Below are 17,900 nucleotides of genomic sequence, written 5' to 3'. Positions count from 1 at the left end.
GCTAGCCATGGTCGTTCAAGCTCACATCCTTGCCCCCGGGTCTATATCAGCCATGCCGTTTCAGGAACAGGTGTTCTCGAGGCGTGTGAGGTTATCCATGAAAGTCCTTGATGCTGTGTATACTTCGCATGATTGTTGACATCAGAAGCTTCAAGTACTCGTAATCCGCTACTGTCTAACGATAAGCATAGCCTCGGAAGAAGCGCCGCAGTCGGAAATATCGGTGTGGGCGAGGGACAACGGCTGTTGGGTGCAGACTAAGAAGACCAAGTCCGTAGTGTACGGCATGTGCATAGTGCAAGCGCCGTGAGCATGTATCATTGGGAGTCAAGCCTGAGACTGAGGGAGATGTTGTGTAGTATCTGCTGGCCGAGCACATTGGCCGGCAGGAATCACATACTGGCCCAGGTGCGTAGCATTAGCACTCAGTAGAGCTGAGTTGCTGACGGCGGGCCTATTCTTGGCTGATGGCGACGGATGATCCGAAGCTTGTCACCGTCGGCAGGGAGGAGGAGCTGATTGATCTCCAGTTCTCCAGTCCCCAGTCTCCAGACCGTTGCCGTGCAGAGCTGGAGCCTGTATGGCTAGTTTGGCCGGCTGCTTGGAGGTCGCGCGTTGTTCCAGAACAGCCAGGCCAGGTCCAGTCATGCATATGCTCCCCTGGTCAGACACGACGGACCCCACTATGGGCCCGGGTGCTGGCCCGCTCTTTGTGGCCCTTGTGCCCCTCATCAGGCTGGCAACTGGCAATAAATACATGTGTGTTGAACTGTCCGCCTCGTTGCCGCTGTTGATGGTCCTGGCCTCACCGTATCGTATCGACACACCGAACCCGACTTCCCCCTCTTCCCACAGCACTCTGCAACCTCTCGTATTCCAATCCAAATACCAGTACCATCACCAGTCAACCTATACTTGCACCTTCGCCGCCGCCCAAGATGGCCTCCCACCATGATGAAGACACGATGCCCGAGGAGACCCAGGGCTACAAGCTGTCCCAGCCCAAGCAGAGCTTAGCTGAATATCAACAGATGGGTACGTCGATCAACACGCCCAAACCTCCCACCCGCAAAGGGGACACGGTCAATGCCAGTATACGAAGACTCCCTGCACACGTGTGCACCTGCCCATGACCTCATGCCATATCCCGTCGCAAGCAAGTGCTTCATGGTGGCCTGCAGCTGGACGTGTCTTTCAGAAACACGAGTTCTTCCGCTGTGAGCCGTGTCATGTCAACACTCAGTCCGAAGCACCACCGACTCCAAACAAGACAAGACAACTTTCATGTCAGCATGCGGTGCTCTTCTACTGGTGACAGCTTCCTCTTGGCACCTTGCATTGCAATCCTGTTGGATCTACCCCTCTCCAACCAGACCACTCTCCCAGTGAGCCCCGACAGCACAAGGTCACTCCCATGCCCGCAGCTAAACCCGCTACTTCACCGGACTTTGAGAATGTATAGATGAGACCTTACTTCTTCTCATGTTTTCTCGTCATTGAGGAGTGGCATCTCAAGCATTACGGGGCCGTCGCCAATCCTAAAGAGCGAGCTCTCTTAGTTGACCACGCAATGATCACTAACAACTCTTCTTGCACGCTCCAACAGACTCGAACGATGAGTCCCTCCAACGCTACAAGGAGTCCCTCGGTCTGACCGGCGGCAAGGACCTCTCCGACCCCAGCGACCCCCGTGTCTGTATCATCCAGTCCCTGACCATGGACTCGCCCGGCCGCTCCCCAGTCACCATCGACCTCTCCACGGCCGGGAGCGAGAGCACGCTCAAGGACAAGCCCTTCAAGATCAAGGAGGGCGCAAAGTTCACCATGTCCGCCACCTTTCGCGTCCAGCACGAGATCCTCAGCGGCCTGCACTACGTCCAGATCGTGAAGCGCAAGGGCGTTAGGGTCTCCAAGGATAGCGAGATGATTGTGAGTTTCACCGTGCTACTGCAACATCCTGCCGCATATATGTATATTGTTAGAGAGAGAACAAGGAGGATACTGACGAGGTGCAGGGCTCCTACGCTCCCAACACGGATAAGCAAACCCTCTACACCAAGAAATGTAGGTCCCTTTTGGTGGCTGGCCACCCTCCTGGGGAGTCAATGCTGACACGTTCTACCCTCCAATAGTCAACGAAGAAGAGGCCCCTTCCGGTATGCTGGCTCGTGGCCACTACAACGCAGTCTCCTCCTTCGTCGATGACGACAAGAAGGAGCACCTGAAATTTGAGTGGTCCTTTGACATCGCTAAGGACTGGGAGTAAAGCGATAAAAAGGAACTGTTCAGTCTGCTTCTCGCATGACCACGGCTCGGATACTGGACCTACCTTCTGTGCCGCTGGGGGCGAGGCATCATGGCAGGAGATAATCAAGGTTGGATCGAACCAGGGTGGAGTTCTGTGCCCAATGGAGAAGCGCAAGAGAAAAAGGAGGGGTGGTGTTGGATCAGGGAAGGATGAGGGGCTTGAGCTGATGGAGGCCGTTCCGTCCCATCTGGTTCACGCCCCCTTACGCCGATTGCCCTCGTTTTTGCTTGCTTGATAGCACTCAACCAGATTCGCACTCTACGTGCAGAGAAAACAAGAGAAGAGCAGAGAAACCGGGCTCCAGAATTGATCGTTATCTGATGATTCCCAGGATCCCCCGTAGTCTATGTTTCGTGACCTTTGTCTTGAACGCATGAGCCCTTAATCATGTCCATGTCTAAAGTAATCGAGTATTCACACAGCTGATCGCAGGCAGCTATCCAGTATTGCATCTCTTTTCCCCTGGTGCCCCCTCCCTCTACAGGAAGTAGTCCGGCAGGGCGTTCCCGTCAGGACCCTTGTCGGCGCCCTGCTGCTGCATGTCCTTGTGCAGATCGTTCTCAGGCGCGGCGGCAAACACATTAAAGAACCGCTCGCCCGTGTCGCTCACCTCGAGGACACTCGCCATGTTGCCGCACCGGTAGCAGTAGTTGGGGGCGCTCCACACCGTGCTAAGCCGGTCGTCATACAGCACCTGGAAGCCCTCCTGACACAGCTGGTGAGCCCGCAGGATGTGGCTCATGTTGTTGACGGAGAGGAACTTCTTGACCACCTGCGCGCCGAATGTGTAGCCCGCCCCACGGGGCGACAGGGAGAACTCGTCGCGCTCCGGGTCCGGGTCGGACCAGACCAGGTCGGCCATGGGGCCCTCGTGGGGGATCTCGCGGAAGCGGTCGATGATCTTGATCTGGTCAATGGAGTGGATGGAGGGGGAGAGCCCTGAAGTACGGCCGTGTGTCAGCAATGCCCTTCCTAACCAGGGAGTGCTGGAGTATATGGTTGTTAACTGACCTCCGTGCACACAAAAGATCTGGTCATTTATCACAACGCTGAGCGTCAGAAAGTCAAACATGTCTGTAAAATAATGCCAAACGTTGGCATTGCCGTATTTCCTGGAGCACTCGGTGTAGAAGCCGTAGGACTGCGTCACGCCGCGGGACTCGTGGTTGCCTCGGATCAAATGCACTCGGTTGGGGTATCTTAATTTCAAACAGACGAGAAGGGAAATGGTTTCGACGCTGAACATGCCGCGGTCAACATAGTCGCCTGTTTGCGGGTAGTCGCAACTTGTCAGCAGTGTGTACACGGGTAGGCATAGAGACAGACAAGCGCGGAAGAGGTGCAGCCGCCTCTTTCGAGGTTGCCAGGAGCACGCGCACCTAGAAACAGGTAGTTGGTATCGGGACACCAGCCTCCTATCTTGAATATCTCGATCAGGTCGAAGAACTGCCCGTGTATGTCGCCGACGACCGTGACGGGGGCGCGCACGTGGACGACATTGCTCTCACGCATGAGCAGCTCCTTGGTCTTGGCGCATATCGCCTCGATGACGGACTCGGCCAGGAGCTCCTTCTTGTAGAGGCGCGATATACATTCGTCCAGGTCGACCGATGCTGGCAGGCCGGGCATGATGGTGGTCGGCTATGGCAGCCGGCCAGATGCAAGGCTGCGCTGGAAGGGGCGGGGCGGGGGCGAGGCGAGGCAGAATGCAGAGGGGTTGTTTTCCACAACGGGTCGGGGGATGAGAGCAAATCTCGGTCTAGCTACGTCGGGGTCGTTCTGCTACCGTTGCTGGGACGTGAAGGTGGTGGTGGACTTCTCCCGGCAAAGAAGGTCGACGCGATGGTTGAGGTGGTTGGCCGAAGAACCAACATGATCGTGAGAAAGGAACGACGGGCTGGTGGTAGTCGAAGCTCTCACTTGAAGCAGTTGGAGCGCCGTGACGATCAGGAGGCCTGGAGGGTGGATGAATACATGGGAGGCGAGGTTGAGTAATTCGATGCAGAATGCTGGCTTCTTGCGGATTGGATATCCAAGTCCAGATATCCCACCAGCAACAGCTTTGGCAGGCGAAGCTCAAGAACCAGGTAGTGCCACCGCGGTCGTCAGAAACCTTGAAAGCTGCTCCGTAATCAGCGGGCGACCGGCCGGCCCAAGTTCGCCATTGGCCGTCGACCGTCCCAGAATTGGGACGGGGGGAGGGGGGGGGGGTGCTGTGAGCAAGAGTCCCACGTATCGACCGCATTCTAGATGCCTCAGGCCACAAGCTGGGCCCAAGTTGCTTTAAAACCAGCCCTCGCCCTCCGCTGCCCTCCCCTTGCGCCCAGTTCTTTCGCCCTTTATCCATCTCTCCTCGCCCAGCAGTACATGCTGTCCCTCTCCTTCTTGCTTGTTGTCTATCCCGGTGTGCAAGTCGCCCAGAGCCCCATTTTTGACCATGCCGGACGAGGTTCTGATCTCAAATGTGCTGGTCTGACCCATTATCGATCTGATCGGCACTTCACAGCCGGCAAGGCCAGGGCATGGAGGCATTTATCGCGGCGGACCGAATCTCATTTCATTTGTCTTCCTGTCGAAGAATCGTCGGGACCAACTCTGTTATGGTTGACGAGTTGAGGTCGAGCTGAGGCAGCTCGGCCGCCTCCTTCCAAGGCCCGCTTGTCGTTGCTCCATCCCTTTCGCCTGTCTGGCTGTCTGGCTGCCCATTCAGGATGATCCAATCCTCAGTTCTCCAGAGCCAACACCTGCACTCGATGTCTGGCTCTGGTGAGGTTTTAAGTGGGCGGCTGTCTCCTTTCTCAGTGTCGTCTTTGTCGTGCTTCAGTTGCCCGGGCAAGGTCATGAGAGCTTCATTCAAAGGGCCTCTAATCCAGTGTTATTTGATGAGAAGCACTTCATGCTGGCTGCATTTGATCATTTGAGATGACCAGACATCTACGAGCCTGTTGCAGTTGGCCTCTTCCTAAGCAGAAGCAAAGCACTATCGTACTGCATCACTTCCCTACTGCCCTATGTCGATGTCAATCAAGTCAGTCATTCGTCCGTCGGTCGGTCCCAAACCACTGGCCTCATTTCATAGCCAACTATTTTCTATGATATGACTTCTCCTACACTCCAAAATAGACACTAGAACATCACCTAGCGGACGGGTAGGCCGATGAAGCGTCGGCAGGACAGGTATTTTGCGAGAGATGTTTCTAGTCAGAGCGCGCGCAGGCCAGCAAGCGTGCGAGACATAGATTTGGAATCTTTTGCAAGAGGAATGGTCTCGGGAGTTGTCGGGCCGATGCATCGACGACGAAAAGCAGAGCCAGAACCAAAACCAAAGCAAGCAATATAACAGCAGCATCAGCGGCAGACGCAGAGGCGTCGGCAGAGGAGGCAGGCCAGGAGGCAGATCAGGCGCGCGGGGTGGGCTGGCAGCCCGACTGACTGACTGACTGACTGACTGACCGACTCGACTGACTTTACTTTGACTGGACTTGATTGAATGAGTGCCGTGCCAACGTTGGCGCTTTTCCTTTCCGAGCCGGTCAGTCAGCTCGACCCGTCCGTTTTCCCCAACCCAACCACCATCATCCGCTGCACGACGCTCGTGTGCCAATATTCCATGCAATATCTCTTCCTTGCCACCACCCATTGCGACTAGTCCATCTGACTCGCAGTCAATCTGTAATCTTTCTTTCCTTTCCGACGTCGTCTCTGCTGCGGATTGCCGGCTCTTTAGGCGGGCTAGACGGAGGCAAGCGAGCCAGCAGAGCTGAGCTGAGTGAGCTGAGCGTAGCAGAAGCGACTGAGTTGCGCACGGCCGGTGCCAGGCCACTGTTTGATCCTCGGCTGGCGGCGCATGCCTTTCTTTGCCGCAAACCCTCAACATCGCCAAAATCGCACAGTACCGTACCGTACCGCACCGCATTGCACGGCACCGCACCGTTCCGTACCTCGCCCTGCTCCCCGGAGCTTCATCCGGCGGGCCTGTGTCAATCTGCTGCAGTCTACTTTCCATCATATTCAGTGTGTGTCGTCTAGTCCCCGGTGTCTTACCCAGCGGTCGTCGCCGTCAGCATCCGCAAAACCTCTGCAGCCACGATTGCTGCCGTCGCTCCCCGTCGCCCATCCTCATCGCGAGGGTCCACTTCGATGCTTGATACCCAGCTCCTCTCTCCCTGTTCCTTTCTTTAACACATCGAGTCCGGGCAACTGTGTGCGGGTCCTGCGCACGAGAACAAGTCACTTCGTGGACTTCAGTTCGATCATTTCTCCTGTCCCGCCTCGCGGCTCTCCTCTCAGAACTTGATCGCGTATTGTCATCACGCTTCCACACCCTCACTCATGTCGGCGCAACATGGGCGATCGACCGCCAGGTTTTGATGCCCCCAAGGCCGAAGGGGGCTGCTTTAACTGCGGCAGCCAGCTTCATTTCGCCTACGCATGTCCCGAACCGACACGCAAAGAGCCACAGTAGGTTGCTTTCTCTTTCGTCCAGCCCCAAACATTGCATGAATCGGGGTCGAGAGGGTCAATTGCTCCTCGCCCCTTTCTCACGCACGGCTAACGGTCGATGCAGCGGCGCAGAGGTCTTTCGCCAGAGACAGGCAGCCAAGAGCATGCACAGTCACGGCGGACAGGGCTCCCCGAACAACCGGTCTAAGGGATTGGTGATAACTCGATATGGCCCACCTCCATCTCAATATCCTCCTCCTGCTCCGCAAAACCCTTGGGGTCCTCCTGGCGGCCCTTATCCTCCCCCAGCCCAGCCTCCCAGCTCATACGCGCCACAGCCGCCTGCACCTTACCCTCCAGCAACCCAAGCCTTACCGCCATACCCACCTCCCTACCAAAATGTGAATCCTCCACCAGGCGTCTACGGACCACCAGTTCCTCCTCCTCCTCCACCGGCTTCTGGCCCAAGCTATGGGCAATACGGGCAGCCACCATACCCACCACCTGTCCCTCCACAATCCTATGCCCCTCCGGCACCGTACGGACCGCCCTCTTACCCCCCTCCGTATCAACCACCAAATTCAGGTTATCCCGGTGCGCCTCCACCTACTTTCCCGGGCCCGCCTCCTTCCGCACCGCCTCCCACAAGCTATCCGCCAGCCTATGGCAGTTCGGGCCCCCCAGGTCTTCCTCCCGGTCTCCCGCCAGGTCTCCCGCCAGGTGTTCCCCCAAGTCTGCCTCCGCCTCCTTCAACTTCGTACCCGCCAGCCCCGTACTCATCAGGCTACGAGCCTCAAGGCGCATACCCGGCCCCGTACCCCCCACCACAAAATCAAGGTTGGCACCAGAGCTCTACTAGCCAGAATCAATCGCGCCATAGAGACCACCGCGATCGGCGTAATGACCGCGATAAAGGTGGCAGAAACAAGCAATCTGGCCGGGGCAATGACAGACACCAGCGTGGCCGGGACCGTCGACATCAAGGGCCGGGTACGCGGTCTTCATCCAACTCTCGCCAGCGAACTCCGAGATTAGAGAGCGAAGCGAAGGAAACCAGGGAAGACAGCGTCAAGACGACGCCACGGACAGAGGATGTGAGGGCCGACGACAAAGTCTCCGAGTCTGATGAGGAGTTCTCATGGGATCTGGAGAAAGCTTTCATTCAGTTGGACACAAAGCCAGCCGACCCTGTGGGAAAGCCACTTACAGCAGACTGGAGCGACGAACCAACGATACCTCCAGCATATAATGCGAAGTGCGTCAAGTCCGCATTCTGTGATCCCGAGAATCTAGACACGTTTAAATTGTCAGTCCGGGAATCGAAGCAGTGGCCCAGCGTCAAACGAGATCCTATCTTTCGATATCGACGTGGTATGGTCGTCATCCGCTTTCCGGAGGCAGACCATGAATATTTCACGTATCATTGTTCTCGCAAGCTTGAGACGGACTCGTTGGCTGACAGGGAAGTTGTTTCACGAGAACCCAGCGATCCAAGTCTCAATGATGCCATTCCACCTCGCATCCACCATCCTATTGGAAGTCCCGCAAAGGATCAGCAAGCTGTGTCAAAGCTGAACAATGGCAAACGAAGCCACGGCAATACTGACGAAGATACAAGAGAGCTAAAGCGAGTCAAGGCGCAACCCGAGAGAGTGCCGCACAGTCTACCACCGCGGCCAATGACGCGGCCAAGGTCACCGGCGATGGGCTCGAACATAAACGTCAGTCTCGACCCATGGTCTCCACAACCAGAGGAGGCCGGCCGACCTGATTCCCGAGGCCGTTACTCTCGCTCGCCTGGTAGCAATCGCCTACAGAAGGAGGACTCCAACGGCAAAGGCCATTTCACCCCCCGGGACTCGACGCAGCGTTACGACTCGGGCTACCAAAGCGGATACTCTGCCGACAGGAGCAGACCATATCGCGAGAGGAGCAACAGCAGGCGCCTGTCGCCGCCGCCCTCGCGCCGAGGCCGGGACGAGCGCGAACACAGCCGTGACAGAAGCCGCGACGGCCAGCAGCCGCAACGCAGGTGGTCCCCATCATATGCTAAGGCGCGAGGTCGGACGCGTTCGCCCACACCGGTCGCTGTCGCCAGCGACACCGAGTCCGCGGACCTGTCGGACCTGGAGTACGAGCTCCTGGGCATGGAGCGGCCCGAGAAGAAGAAGAAGGCGGCGCCGAGCAAGGCTGTTGCGAAGAGGCGGCAGGTCAAACTGAACGACGCCTTTGGGTAAGCTTTTCTCACGCGTGTAACGACGGTACAGAATATAACGAACAATGTGCTAACTCGCTCACAGACGCCGTTGGTAAAATGACGAGGCGTGCACGGATGGCTCACGTATTTTTGAATTTTTGGAAGTATGGCTCACCATCATCCACTAGGCGTTGCAAACTTCCTTCATATGCATCACGTGTCAGTTTTGAGAGTATCATATTAGCGGCGGCGTTGAAGGCTGTGGCACACTTCTCGGCATTTATGGACACTGGTGCATGGGCGGGTAGCGTACATCAGGGACACAAGCATGTACAAATATATGCATTCCACGCAAACGACGGAAGCTAGAGCATTCAACATTTTTGAACATTCTGAAGCAGCTTCACTATGGTATAGCATCGTCTCTTAACCTTTTCCCCCAGAAGCCCCGTCCCCTGAGACTCCGAATTGAGCAGCGATGATCTGATTTGACGATGATCTTGAAATTTCTCACCACGCCTCCCATCTGGCATCCAATCCAGCTCCCCAACACTACGACTACGAAGAGGCCCTCACAACCTTATCCACGGCCTTCGCGAAGTAATCGACGTTCCGCGTGTTCAGGCCGGCCATACTGATGCGGCCGTTCTTGGTCATGTACACGTGGAACTCCTCGCGCAGCTTGAGGACCTGGGGCTCGGTCAGGCCGGTGAAGCTGAACATGCCGATCTGGTCGGTGATGTGGTTCCAGGTGCCGGGGGTGCCGAGCTCCTCGAGCTTGGCCCGCAGCGCCTTGCGCATGCTGATGATGCGGCCGCTCATGGTCCGCAGGTTCTCCTTCCACTCGGCGAAGAGCGCCTCGTCGTTGAGCACCGTGGACGCGACGCGCGCGCCGTAGATGGGCGGGTTGCTGATCTCGGAGCGCTGCAGGATGGCCAGCTGCGAGGCGACGCGCGTGACTGTCTCGGCGGCCGAGGGGCCCGTGGGCGCCGTCACGAAGTGGAAGCAGCCGGCGCGCTCGCCGTACAGGCCGAAGTTCTTGGCGAAGGACTGGGCCACCAGCAGCTCGAAGCCCTGCTCGACAAAGTAGCGGATGGCGCCGGCGTCGCGGTCTAGGTCGCCGGATGCGAAGCCCTGGTAGGCGGTGTCAAAGAAAGGGAAGTGGTTCTTGGCGCGTATCACGTCTGCAATCTCGCGCCATTGCTGCTCGGTCGGGTCGACGCCGGTGGGGTTGTGGGCACAAGCGTGCAAAAGGATGATGCTACGGTCTGGTGCCTCGGAGATAGCCTTCTTCATGCCCTCAAAGTCGAGGCCCTTGGTCTTCTTGTCAAAGTAGGGATAGGTGGCGATGGGTAGGCCGACGTTGCTGAAGATCTGGTTGTGGTTGGCCCATGTTGGGTTGGAGAGGTAGACGGTCTGGTTGCCCTTGTAGAACCTGGCGAGGAAGAGGGCTCCCAAGTGGCAGGCTCCCGTGCCGGAGATGGTCTGCACGGAGGTGACACGCTTCTCGGCGATGGCGTTCGAATTTGGCCCAAGGACGAGATCGCGTGCTTTGGTGGTGAAGGAGGCGAGACCAGCAATAGGCAGGTATTCGTGATTTAGGTTGGGATCATTGCGAATGATCTCATCGGCCTGCATGAAGCAAAGAAACGTGTTGTTAGCAAAGTGGCCTGATCATCACCTCACGGCTGCGGTGGAAATCTGGGGTGATCTGGATTCCGGGGTAGCGGGGGAGATGGAGGGGCCCCAGATGCAGTCGATTGTGAGGTTGCAGATGCCACACAGGTGCGTGCATGAACCGCCGCACTGCTGGATTCAGGTGTAGAGAGGCAATCCGTGCTCACTTACCTTCTTGACGACGGGGAGGATCCACGGCTTTGCGTTATCATCACGGTACGCCCCGATTCCCTAGTGATGGAGCATATTGTTAGCTGGGCAGCTTCAGCATTGCCATGGAAGACGTCATGTCACTGCCTCAAGAAAGGGAGAGTTCTGATGACCCACCAGGTCGACTTTGTCCGAGCTCGTGTCTGCCCGGTAAGCTGCCATCAGACCAAACAAAGGGTCCTCAGGAGCTTGGGGGACAGTATCAGCTGGGAAGCTGGTTGCAAGTATTGGGGAAGCCATTTGGTTGGCGATGCTGCGTATCCGGTCGGTGGGGTTGGTCGGCGAGTTGTGAGCGTTGTAAGTCTGGGCCTGGGATTTGTCGTTGGTGTTGTTGGTGGTGGAGGGAGGCATCCTACAGAGAGATGTTAATATTGCTGTTGAGCTGAACTTGGGACGGACCGTGGGACCTGAGGGATGGATCTATGCAGGCACCTGGGCAGATCAGGAGGCAGTCAGCCAGGTACTTACTTGGACAGCAGGGTATGTGCTGCAGGTATTCGCAGAGGGGAGGGCAGCAGTCGCAGCAGCAGCAGCTCGCCGAGCACTATCAGCTGCTGTGGTAGGGGTTCCAAGGTTGGAGGGGTCAGAGGGGCCCGTCCGGGGTAACAAGGGCCGGGGTAGTGGGTTCGTATTATTCAAACAACCAAACCAACAGCCAAATGGGCGGGCTGGCGGAGGGGATCCAGTTAGGAAACCTGTATTACTGTGTACACAGGACACCAAAAAATAGCACCCAGACTGAGCTTGGATTGCCTGCTCTGTGACCACAGCAACAGTTGTGGATAATTGCCGAGACCCCGTATGCGCGCCAATGCCGTTTCGAACCGCGCAGTTACCCGTCCGCCTGCGTTTCGAACGTCTCCCCGATCTTGCCGAGTAAAGTCCAGTGGCCGGGCGAGGAAGCCGTGATGTAAGGGATTGACAGATACCACGCTGGAGTACGTATGGTATGTAAGAGACCCGCGTCACTTGGCACGAGCTGGATCCACGGCGGCCAAAGGGATCCCTGGTATCATACGAGTGAGCGGAACTCTACAGGAGTCAGGCGTCGACAAAAGATGAGATAAATGCCGCAGCTCAGTTCGATTCGAGAGGGTTTTTTGTCAGTTAGCATGAGTAGAATAGTCAGATCGGGAGTACACAGTTGAGAAGGTTGACAGATTTCTATGTCAGGGACCGTCTATCTATGGTTTCTCTCTGAATCTTGTCGGCCAAGCAAAGCAAATGCATGTGATTTTGCAGCAGCTGGGCCCCGGGTGGTCTGGCTTGGAGGGTGTCATCCCGTTGGTGCTGCTGTTCGGCCCACCGGTCGAATTCCCATCGGGCCCCGGCTGAGTTCCCGAGGTAAAAATGGCCCCGTGGACTTTCTCGCCTTCACACCACCAGACCAGCACGTCATTGGATCACTTGTCGATTCACGAGTCACCATTTTTGCTCCCCAGCACCTGCTGCGTATAGTCTATGGTGCACTTACCCTTCTGCCCTCACTTTGAGAGGTTGTGTATCTGGTTACCATGGCAAACAATCACTCGATTAGCCTCCCAACCCGACAGCGATCAAGGTGCATCCCCGCGAGGGGAACCAGATGGAGGCTCCTAGGTTGTACTGCTATGCTATATTATCAAGTCCCATAGAACCAGAGCCGTACACAGAGCACTGGCCGCATAGAAGGTCACCCTCGCCTGGCTGAACTTTCTTTGCGTCGCCTTCTTTAGCTGCTTGTTTCCACCCCCGACATTCTCCTCGGTCCTCTCTGCGTCCGTCACAAGCTGGTCGATGTGCGCCGACTGCACCGTCAGGTTGTCCGCCAGCATCTGCTGAAGCTCCGAGATCTCCATGATCGACTTCTCCACCGTCTTGACCTTGTCCAACGCGCTGTTGTAGTGCTTGAGCATATCTTGATTGTCCCGCTCAAACATCTGCCTCTGCTCGTCTGTGAGGTCGAGGTCCTCCTCCTGCCTCCTCCTCGATTCCTCCTCATCGACGGGTAGACCAGGTGCGGACGCCCTGGGGGCTGGGGTTGGGCCTGGATTTGCGTCGTCAAACCCAAACTCCTTGGCCAGCGCAGGCGGCAGCTGCGAGCTTCTGGCCTTGGCCAGGATGCTCCTGTTCTTCTCCATCTCCCTCGCTAGCCTCGTTTCCATCATGCCGCCCTGCAGCTTGGTTGCGGCACTCAGCTTCTCCTTGAGGTAGCTAATGATGGTCCCCTTGTGAGCAAACAGCTGCATCTCTAGCTTGATGGCCGCTGCGTGCTCCGGGCTCTTTGCGCCGTCCTCGTCCTGGCCCAGCACACCGCCAGCCGCCCAGCCCGTCAGTGCTCGCAAGCCGCGCCCATATTTGCGATTGATATCCTTCATGGCGGCGTCGTGCCGTTTAGCCTCTTCGTCCTCTAATATGCGGATGCGCAGGTTGAGCCGTTGTAGAGATTCCTTGGCCATTTTATCGACTGCATTGCGGTCTGCGTCAGTTAAATAGATGGATTTGTCCTGGGCGCCCTTTCGAAGCTGTGTTTTACGGGGCGCAGCGGTGGACAGGTAGGCTTGTCGGATTTGGGATAATTCGCTGTGCAGGTTGACGATGTCGCGATTGATTGAGGATGCCTCCTTGAGGTACCCATCGATTCGGTCGAGATCCGGCAGGGTGCCGCGGGTGGCAGACGCCGAGCGAGCCTTGAGCAGCTCGTTGAATGTGACAGTGACCTCCATGGTGATTGTTTACCGGGCGTGCTGCGACAGAGGGAAAGGACAGGAAATAGATTGACGAGGCCGGATGGGTTAGCCAGATTGCCGTCCAAGCTGCGATGGGGACAGCAAGCTTGCCTCGAACCACTGTCAACCCCTGCCAATGACGGACGCCAGCTTCTAGCAGTAGCAGAGGTAAGACCTTGTCACTGTTAGTGCAGGCCGTGTGTGGCTTGATATCAGCCACATCTCGAGAGCTCCTTCCAATATCTCACATTTGAGGATCGGCTCGGCGAACATAGCTCGCCGCTTCGGTTCCGAAAGACCACTCATCTGCCATCATGACTGCCCTGAGCACCACACCACCATCCTGGATTCGACACACACAGCCTTCTAACAATGAAATGACAGCATCGATACGAGTTGCACCAATTCGTCTGATCCTCGCGTCCTGGAGCAAATCATGTGGACATCCCTGTCAGTAGTCTCACAATTGGATCCGGTCACCGGTGTGCCCACGTGTGACAACAGAAGGGAGGCGGAATGCGATCATACAGCGACAATCAACGGGCTGCTCACATGCCTCTCAGGTTGCGATGTGGTCGTGCAAAACGACATATCTACCGCGGCCCATAATCTCTCGTCTTTTACAAGGTTCGAAACCTACATTACGAGGCCTTCACGCGGTATCACAATATGATCGTGTCTGGTCTTGTCGAACATATATTGTGCACGGCCTCCACATCACCTCACAGTCTTCGCGGGAACACTATCTTGCAACCTCCCAGACTAGTCCTCGGTTACTACCCCGAAGATGCACGCTACCAGAGACCGTCCGCGCCGTTGGATAGTCAGAGGTTTGAGGCGCACCTGGGCAATCCGACCAATCCAGCTGCCTCTATTAGTTTGCTACACCTCCTTCCTCTTCAGTGCGCCAGCGGGCGATCGGCAACCTGGATAAGCTGACGAGGAAACGGCCTAAGGGGAAGTGCCGAAGCGGTTGACCGGCAACGCCGTCTACGATTCGCCTTTCGGCCACGGTGCCGATACCGGACTGCCCTTGCGGGTATCAGACCGCTCGCCGTTGTGCGGGTCCTTGACAGCCGAGTTGCAAAGTTGGTCCCACAGGGCAGGAATCGTGGCCGTGTCAGCGTTTGGGCGTTAGGAAACCACACCAAGCTGGTCCCAGATGCCTCTGTGCCTCTGCAGTCCGGCCATCACAGCCCGGCGGAACACGAATGGTCCCTTGCCAACCTGCATGTGGTTGTTGACCGAAGCCTCGCGCCCTACAAGTGTGGGCACTGGCAAACCAAGTTTGCCTTGGAATACCGTCTAGAAACAGGCGCCGATCAGGCCTGTCAGGGTGAGGTCGGACGGACTTCGACCGTGATGGAGAAGCTAACGGGAATAAGGTCCCTTCGCGGTGGACCCTGACCTCTGTTTCTGTCCTTCTTCCATTATTACACATCGACGGTCTCTTCGTTCCCCAGTCTCTTGGCATTCCTGCTTCAGTCCTCTTTCCCCTTATGGCTCTGGCCCTGTTCAGCTTCAATACGATCCCCACGAGAGTCTGGACTCTGCTGGGGTTTTGCGGCCTAGATCCCGATCTGTCGAACAAGTGATTCGATCCCTTTTACATAGATTGTCTTACTACCACATGAGTAGCCAGAACGAGTTTCTGCTTCCTTCCTCTCATCCTTTCGACCAGAAAAGCCCTGCCCTGTCCTCGAACCATGGCCAACAGGGGTCTTGATGATCCGGAGAGGTCCCCCTCCGTCGTTCCTCCCACCCCGCCAGGAGCTGCCGTTGATGCCCAAGCGATAGCCGGTCAGGACCCGTCTGCCAGGCACATGGTCAATCAGGCCGCTGTTGATCCGTCCGGGGCAAGCCCCGCAGACTCCCAAAAAAGGTGTACAGATCCCGCGCCGAGCACTTCGGACACGGAGGAACCGGAGCCGGATCCGGAAGCTCTTACCCGGGCGACTAGCGGCCCTGTTTACTGTAGGTGAAGCCCTGTGGTAGTTCATTGTTGAGTCCACTTTGAGACGACCAAATCCATTTTTCAGCATGCCTCTGGTACCAGAGGCTGTTTCCGTATCATCGAAGCACCTCGCTTGGCATTTACTAATTCGCATCAACTAGCTGTCTTTTCGAGAGGCATGAAAAAGTGGATCATAGGGGTCGTGACCTTGACATCCTTCATCTCACCCATGACAGCTGTACGCATAGTCCCATGTCTTGTGATGGGCCTGATGGCAGCATCTAACAGCGTGTCAGAATATCTACTTCCCGGCCCTGAATCCAATTGCACATGATCTGGGCGTCACTGTGACCTTGATCAATCTCACATTGACCACGTACATGATATTTCAGGTAGGTGCTAACGATCAGACCGCGGTGACTGCGGTGGACTCGGGCAGTTCTTGGCCTTATTTTATCAAGATGCTGTACAATGCTGAAAAGCCGTCCAGGGCATCGCGCCGACTATTTTTGGCGACTTTGGCGACATGGCGGGCAGGCGCCCGGCTTTCATCGTTGCCGTGCTGATTTATATCGTTGGTATGTTCATCGTCATACTTTCTTCGACTTGTCGAAAAAGTCTGACATCTTCTCACTGCAGCGAATCTCGGTCTTGCCCTTCAAAACAACTTTGCTGCTCTCTTGATCCTCCGCATGGTCCAAAGTGGAGGCAGCAGCGGCACATTAGCCTTGGGATATGCGGTCGTTGCCGATATATCTACCAGCGCTGAGCGCGGTAAGTACATGGGCGTGGTTGGTGCGGGAATTAATGTTGGACCATCTTTATCGTAAGTGAAATCTACCACAAGCCGAACACTTTCTTGTCTGTTCTTCAAATCGCCAGGCGCAGTCATGGAGCACTTCCTAGCGCTTGATATACCTGCCATTTTTCTGGACCTCAATTTCTAACCACTTAACTTAAAACAGGCCTGTCATAGGTGGGCTGCTATCTCAGTACCTCGGTTGGCGAGCTATCTTCTGGTTTTGCTTCATCTTCGCATGCTCCGTCTTCGTGCTTTACGGGCTGACGGTCCCTGAGACCTGCCGTACTATAGTGGGCAATGGCTCAGTGACGCCGACCGGTTTCAACATGACAGCCGTCGCTTGGGTCTCCAAGAAACGGCGGCAGAGAAAGCAGCAGAAAGAAGGCGGCGGCGGCGGCACACAGGGTGATGTCGTATTTACCGAGGCCGACGGAACTGTGCGACAAAAACCAAAGCTTCGCTTCCCAAATCCCCTCCGCGCCCTGGCAGTTGTCTTCGACAAGGGTGTTGGCCTGGTGATTCTATACAACTCGATACTATACCTCATGTTTATTACCACGGTCGCGACGCTCTCTACTCAGTTTAAAGAGAAATATGGCTATGATGATCTGCAGATAGGCTTGTGTTACCTTCCCTATGGAGCAGGCTGTTTCGCCGCAGCTATAGGTCAGGGCTACATGCTAGACTGGTACTACCGCCGCACAGCGAAGAGTATCGGGTTCAGCATCGACAAGAAGCGCGGCGACGACCTGTCCAACTTCCCCATCGAGAAGGCGAGGATCGTGCCGCTCTACTTCTTCGTGGCCGTCGGCATCGTGGCCGTGATCGTCTACGGGTGGGTCCTGGAGCTCCGCCCCTCGGTCGCCGCACCGCTATGCCTGCACTTCGTCATTGGGTTGTGCATCACGGGGTCCTTCGGCATCCTCAACACGCTCATCGTCGACCTGAGCCCCGAGGCGCCGGCCACAGCGGTCGCGGCGAACAACTTCGTCCGCTGCGAGATGGGCGCCGCCGCGACGGCCGTCATCGAGCTCATGATCGCCGGGATGGGGACGGGCTGGTGTTTTACGTTCTTTGCGCTGCTGGGAGTGGTGCTGATGCCAATCCTGTGGGCAGAGACCAAGTATGGGATCAAGTGGAGGCAGGAGAAGAGGCTGAGGAGGGAAAAGAAGCTCAATGAGAAGAGGGACAGGAAAGAGCGCAAGGAGTTGGAGAAGGCGGCTGCTGCGGTCCAGAGGGAGACGCAACAAAAGTAGCAATGGTCCGGGCTGGATTTGCTTGTGCGGTGGAACATAGAATTGCATTTTGGCTGACTTGTCGAGGCCCCCTGAACTTTTCTGGAAAGGGCTGCGTAGAGTGATTGATACCCAGGTACATACATGCAAGAGCGTTTGACTCGTCCATGTACAACCTTATGGTGCAACCGTGACCGGTCAACGAGCGCCTCTGGTTCTGCTGTTGATTTGCATGAGCAAGGACGCTTGAGCACTCCGCGCGAATAGATCGTTTGGGGAAGACTTCGTTCCTGGACACAGCAATTCGTGCGGCCCTTTTTCTTCCCCTTCACGCCAGTGGAGCACTCACAGTTCCATTCCAGTTGA

The 17,900-nt window shown here is 56.4% G+C and overlaps 6 protein-coding genes across 6 annotated transcripts; 3 read left to right on the top strand and 3 right to left on the bottom strand.

The window, feature by feature from the left end:
• Positions 1-938: 938 nt before the first annotated feature.
• J7T55_004893 (rho gdp dissociation inhibitor) lies at positions 939-2,266 on the top strand (the record flags this gene model as incomplete). Its single annotated transcript, XM_053130630.1, has 4 exons — positions 939-1,035; positions 1,607-1,929; positions 2,016-2,064; positions 2,133-2,266. The coding sequence occupies 4 exons, from the start codon at positions 939-941 to the stop codon at positions 2,264-2,266; spliced, it is 603 nt and encodes a 200-aa protein (XP_052991319.1).
• Positions 2,267-2,786: 520 nt separating this feature from the next.
• On the bottom strand, positions 2,787-3,937 carry J7T55_004892 (calcineurin-like phosphoesterase; the record flags this gene model as incomplete). The annotated part of the gene is made up of 3 exons (XM_053130629.1): positions 2,787-3,247; positions 3,320-3,574; positions 3,688-3,937. The coding sequence occupies 3 exons, from the start codon at positions 3,935-3,937 to the stop codon at positions 2,787-2,789; spliced, it is 966 nt and encodes a 321-aa protein (XP_052991318.1).
• A 2,716-nt stretch (positions 3,938-6,653) lies between these two features.
• On the top strand, positions 6,654-9,064 carry J7T55_004891 (uncharacterized protein; the record flags this gene model as incomplete). The annotated part of the gene is made up of 3 exons (XM_053130628.1): positions 6,654-6,769; positions 6,876-8,984; positions 9,052-9,064. The coding sequence occupies 3 exons, from the start codon at positions 6,654-6,656 to the stop codon at positions 9,062-9,064; spliced, it is 2,238 nt and encodes a 745-aa protein (XP_052991317.1).
• Positions 9,065-9,506: 442 nt separating this feature from the next.
• Positions 9,507-11,186, bottom strand: J7T55_004890 (uncharacterized protein; the record flags this gene model as incomplete). The annotated part of the gene is made up of 3 exons (XM_053130627.1): positions 9,507-10,580; positions 10,797-10,856; positions 10,953-11,186. The coding sequence occupies 3 exons, from the start codon at positions 11,184-11,186 to the stop codon at positions 9,507-9,509; spliced, it is 1,368 nt and encodes a 455-aa protein (XP_052991316.1).
• A 1,262-nt stretch (positions 11,187-12,448) lies between these two features.
• On the bottom strand, positions 12,449-13,540 carry J7T55_004889 (uncharacterized protein; the record flags this gene model as incomplete). Its single annotated transcript, XM_053130626.1, has 1 exon — positions 12,449-13,540. One exon carries the CDS (start codon positions 13,538-13,540, stop codon positions 12,449-12,451), a length of 1,092 nt encoding a protein of 363 aa, XP_052991315.1.
• Positions 13,541-15,249: 1,709 nt separating this feature from the next.
• Positions 15,250-17,555, top strand: J7T55_004888 (chloramphenicol resistance protein; the record flags this gene model as incomplete). The annotated part of the gene is made up of 6 exons (XM_053130625.1): positions 15,250-15,517; positions 15,659-15,735; positions 15,794-15,889; positions 15,988-16,075; positions 16,137-16,323; positions 16,463-17,555. The coding sequence occupies 6 exons, from the start codon at positions 15,250-15,252 to the stop codon at positions 17,553-17,555; spliced, it is 1,809 nt and encodes a 602-aa protein (XP_052991314.1).
• Positions 17,556-17,900: the final 345 nt, after the last annotated feature.

This window comes from Diaporthe amygdali (assembly GCF_026229845.1).
Source record: "Diaporthe amygdali strain CAA958 chromosome Unknown NODE_23_length_778278_cov_65_433824, whole genome shotgun sequence".
Classification (NCBI taxonomy): domain Eukaryota; kingdom Fungi; phylum Ascomycota; class Sordariomycetes; order Diaporthales; family Diaporthaceae; genus Diaporthe; species Diaporthe amygdali.
This window is presented reverse-complemented; position numbering and strand designations above follow the sequence as displayed.